The 5,007-nt window shown below is 34.7% G+C and overlaps 1 protein-coding gene across 1 annotated transcript in view; it reads left to right on the top strand.

The window, feature by feature from the left end:
• Positions 1-277: 277 nt before the first annotated feature.
• Positions 278-5,007, top strand: part of LOC104915498 (solute carrier family 12 member 2-like) — a gene marked incomplete at its 5' end in the record, with an annotated part of 10,926 nt that continues 6,196 nt past the window's right edge. Inside the window, 4 exons of the mRNA XM_010726403.3 lie at positions 278-417; positions 2,128-2,239; positions 3,856-3,996; positions 4,189-4,295. Of these exons, the coding sequence (XP_010724705.3) occupies positions 278-417; positions 2,128-2,239; positions 3,856-3,996; positions 4,189-4,295 (500 nt within the window). The remainder of the gene's footprint in view (positions 418-2,127; positions 2,240-3,855; positions 3,997-4,188; positions 4,296-5,007) is intronic.

Raw genomic sequence — 5,007 nt, 5'->3', positions numbered from 1 at the left:
TTTTCCTTTGCTGTGATGTAGCATAGCTTTAAGCATCTTCTTTCCAAAAGCATTATTTTTTCAGCTTTGAAGTTGTTCTCTTTAATGTTGCAAAAAACTCAGTTCTTCCTTCCTATAATTGTAAAATAACAAACTAATTTGCCAAAACTTCCATGTAAGTTTTATCTTTAATTGGAATTGCATATGTAACTTGAGGGTTTGTTTTATGTAGTGTAGAACACATTGAGGTGTAGCTTAAATCTTGTGTGTTAACATGATTTAAGAAAAAACATGTTGAATAGCTGTAAGTAAAATACTGATAATTTCATATTTCACAGATGTGAACTGGGGATCATCAACTCAAGCTTTGACTTACTTGAATGCATTACAGCATTCTATTCGTCTTTCAGGAGTGGAAGATCATGTGAAAAACTTCAGGTAACAGTCTTATACAACAAATTATTTATGCTATGTAATCAGTAGGGTAGACTCATGATGATTGCTGACATGACTTCCATTAAACTGTCTGTTTATTTCCTGTGGATTTTCACAGCTTTGAATTTCAATATCATGGAGATTGTCCGGACATGGCTAAATGAACGTTTTATTTTAGATTGAGAGTCCGTTTCAGAAGCAGCCCAGTTAATGATGACCATTTATTTATTGTCACGATAAATCATGTTTTCATGGATTGCATCATGATCTGTGAATTGTGTTGATTATTAACGAAACTGAACTGGAAAAGATGACCTCCCAACTGCTAAAAAGTGTTCAGTCCACATAAGGCTAAATCTAAGCTAAAATCCCAGAGATGTGTGTACTGTCCTCAACACCAGTTTCACATTAGACATGTTCTCATTGCTGTGGTAAATAGGCTACACACATTTGACACAGCTGAAGGAGGGAACTGATTTGTTATCAGCTGCTGACAACCCAGGAAAAGCTTACTGAAGTAGGCAATATCCTGCATTACTTATTCCACTTCACAGGAGTAGGCAATTCCAGAGGAAATATGCTCTAAAAAAAGTCTTCAAAAAAAGCATGTTGACTTACTAAACTTTGAGGAATGTTTTATGAAACAGCTCTTTCTGAAATCCAGTAGTCCCTGATTATTTATGAACAGTCTTACCTCTGATGCTAAGTTGCTGTTATCAGCAAAATAGTCTGACTTCAGAAACTGATTTGTTGTTGATTAGCCATTAAGAGCAGCAATTTTCAGTCTAAATGCAAATCTCAAATTTGGCATAAGTAATTTATATTATCTTGCTGTGATTAGTGTAGCATTGTCTCTGGTGCAAGCCTATTTTGGATCGCAGGCTGAAAAAACAGACGTTACAGGAAAATTCTTGCCAAATAAAACTTCTTGCCTGTGCTGATAATGAGTGCTCTGCTGGCTAGTATGCATTTTAGGTTCCATTGGAAGTACTTCAGCTCTTTTGTTCAGAAGTTAATATGTAACTTTTTGAGTTGTAAACTTCACTAATTATTTTGTGAGAAAGGTATAGATCTTCTTGCCAATTGTAAGCAAAGGAGCTTTAGTAGTAATATTTTTTGGCCTAATACTGGCTTCTCACCTAGTTTAGTAGTTTAGTAAATAAATAAATTACTTGGAGCTTCTGGAGAGATGGATACATAACTTCACTGATTCTTATCTTAAAAATAAAGTCTTCTAAAATAAATGATCAGATATTTGATCTTTATAATTGATTAGTAAGAAGACTAGAACAACTTGGCTTCTCAAGCTGGCAATGAGAGGAAAAATTGTGTAAGGCCAGTTTTCCTGTATGATATAAGAATTGTAAGCTAGAAAGTCTAGGGATGTGACTGACTAATAGAGGAAGAAACTCACCTGCCTGGCTTAGTCTTGTCTGAAGCCTGTTTCTGATCTTTTTAAATGTGTAAGTTTTCAGAATTAATGGGATTTACTTATTTATTATTTATTAGAAACGATTGTAGATCTGCTGACAATTGTGAAAGATTGATCTTTGCTTAATTTAACATAGTCTTGTAAGAATAGATGAGATTACTCTCTTCACTGAAGATTGTGTTCTTGGGACCAGTACTTAGAATAAGCTTTTCTAAACTATATAAACTCTTAAGATAAACAATATTGTAACTGTTTCTCCCAACTCTTATTCTCAATTTTAGGCCACAGTGCTTAATTATGACAGGTGCCCCAAATGCACGTCCAGCTTTACTTCACCTTGTCCATGCTTTTACCAAAAATGTGGGCTTAATGATCTGCGGCCATGTACATATGGTAAGTGTATTCTCTCTTTAAAGTTATATTGTGTTTTTTTGTTGTTTTTTTTTTTCCTTTAACAAAACTGTCTCTTTCCTTTTTAAAGAAAAGGTATAGTATCCTGAGGTGTTCAAATAGAGTAGGACCTATTCTTGTATGTGTCACCACTTAGGTGTGACGCAATTTTAGGGAGTTACGAAAGTTGTTAAAGCAGCTATTACAGACATCTGTGTGGTATGCTTTTTATCATCTACTTGTACTTAAAGGGATCTTGCAGTGGTAAACATGGTGGAGGATATGCATGAAATATAGTGGAAAAGCAGGGAAAATTTGCAAAATTATTCTTTGACCATTTAACACTTAAATTCCTAGGAAGCCTTGTAGGAGTAAAGGGAACATTGAATTATAGTATAGGTCTCTTTCTGCCCTTGTATCATTTGGTCTTAAGTATTCCATCATGCCTTGGTTGCATGAGTATATGGCAAGTTTTCCTCATTGTGTTTCAGTGAAACAAGATATGTTCATTGCTATGCTAATATTTCTTATACAACCTAAGCTAAAGTAAGTCTTACAGAGCAGTAGATTTTGTATCATTTAGCTGGTAATTTAGAGCTGTTTTTAGCTTCTAACTATCTTTAATCCTCTCAGTTACTTGATTTGTTCTGCTGGCAAGCTGAAACAGCGATTATTTCTAGTTGTTATTAACAGTTACTTCCTCCCCTCTTTCTGTTTCTCACTAGCCGTGAGTATTTCATTAACTTTTCATCACTTCTGTCAGGATCTGAGAGTCCTGGGAATAGGGAAAGGGCTTGTTCTTGGGGACGTAATTTCAGCATTTTTACTGCTACTTTACAACAACAGCAACAACAACAAAAAAAAGCAACAAAAAATGAAAAACAACGTAATCACTTTAAGCACTAGAACAGAATGTGTCTATCTTCTACTGAACACCGGTAGTGGTGGGACAGAAGGAAGCAAACTTCAGATAACCATTCCTCTGAACAGTGTTGTGATGAATTGTCTTAATACAAGGTGTTCGTTGTACTACTACCTGTCCCAAAACTCCAGTTAACTGCATTGTAGCTGTTGCATCTTTGGTAAATGTTACTGAATGCACTTTACAACATTAGGATCACAAAGTTTTTTGCTAGCTATTTTAATGTCTCTCTTTTGCAGGTACAGTACTAAGAACATCTAAGCAAATGTAACATTTAAAGTGTGACTTCTAATACAAACCTTGATTACTCTTATATATGCTTCAACTTAACCATGCTTTCTAAATAAGACTTATCTAAAAAAAAAGTCAGGTTAGTGCAATCCACAATTGTATGCTTTTAAGCAGATATTGCCCAATTCTGTCTTCAGTAACAAAACTTGAGCATTTTGGTGTCTAGAAGGAGCACAGTGGTACATACTGATGCAGGTCATTAAAAGAAAAAACTGAAAGAAAAGATGACTTTGCAACATGTTTTTTTTTTTTTTACAGTCACAGGCGGAATTGCAGTCCTGTTTCAGACAAGTTTGATTTTGATTCTAGCATTAAAGTAGCTTAAAAAAACAAAACACCAAAGACAGGGTTTTACTTGTGCTCATACTTCTTGTTCATCTTCTTTCATGTTTCCTTGTTTTGAAAGGGTCCTCGGAGGCAAGCCATGAAGGAGCTGTCAACTGATTTGGCCAAATACCAGCGATGGCTAATTAAAAACAAAATGAAGGCTTTCTATGCTCCAGTGCATGCAGAGGATTTGAGGGATGGTGGACAGTACTTAATGCAGGTCTACCTCTCTTTCTTAATGAAAACAGGGACTTTGAATATCAAAAAACAGAAATGTTTTTACACTTTGCTGAAGTCTTTTCATTATGTAAGGTTATCTTAAACTTTTTAAAGCTGTATTTTCTGCTTGAAATAAATTATTTAACCTTTACTAGTTTCAGTAACACGATTTTAAAATGTATTATGTTCTTAGGCTGCTGGATTGGGTAGAATGAGACCTAACACTCTTGTTGTTGGATTTAAGAAAAATTGGCGACAAAGTGACATGAGAGATGTTGAAACCTACATTAATTTATTCCAGTAAGTAGAAAATGCAGAGAGGTTGCATTTGTATTCCATTTAGTACGTTTCTTAAGAAGTGAAAGAACTTCTACCTCAATGTCTTTGTTGCATAAGCTCTCCACCTATATTTCAGATAGACTCGTCTATACTGCAATACAGAAAAGCTAGTTTTTTTTCCTGATACAGGAATTATATGAGCAACTCTTTATAGCTTTAGCAGACCAGATTTCCACATAACTCCTTCTGTGTCCAGAAAGAGTTGTGGCAGTAGTCTGAGATTTAACAGTTCCTGTCTTCAGTGAAGGAAGTAGTGTCTTATGTGTCTGTTAAATTCATTAGATTATATTTTCTGTTGAAAGTGGGGGTTTTCTTACTTTTTTTCCCCTGTGAAGATTAGGTGTAGAAAATGAATCAACTGTTGGGCTGCAGCTTGCCCTTTTATAAGATATTTAGTGCAGATGCACTGCATTGACACCGAAAGTAAAAAAGTAGCTAAAAGGTAGAAGAGAGAGGAAATCTGTGTCTGAAAATAATACTGACTGCTACTACTAACATTTTAGAAAAACATTTATTCAGAGAATTCTTTTTGTTTTCCTAATATACTATTAAACCTGTTTCATCTGTGTTTTGCACTTTTTTTACTATACCTTTAAAAGAAAGATGGGAAAGGGATTACAGGCAGATTCTAGAAAAGCACACCCACTCAATCTTGTTATTAACAAGATTAGAT

This window comes from Meleagris gallopavo (assembly GCF_000146605.3).
Source record: "Meleagris gallopavo isolate NT-WF06-2002-E0010 breed Aviagen turkey brand Nicholas breeding stock chromosome 14 unlocalized genomic scaffold, Turkey_5.1 Chr14_random_7180001948988, whole genome shotgun sequence".
Lineage (NCBI taxonomy): Eukaryota > Metazoa > Chordata > Aves > Galliformes > Phasianidae > Meleagris > Meleagris gallopavo.
Note: the sequence above shows the minus strand (reverse complement) of the source record. Positions and strands in the feature narration are given on the sequence as shown.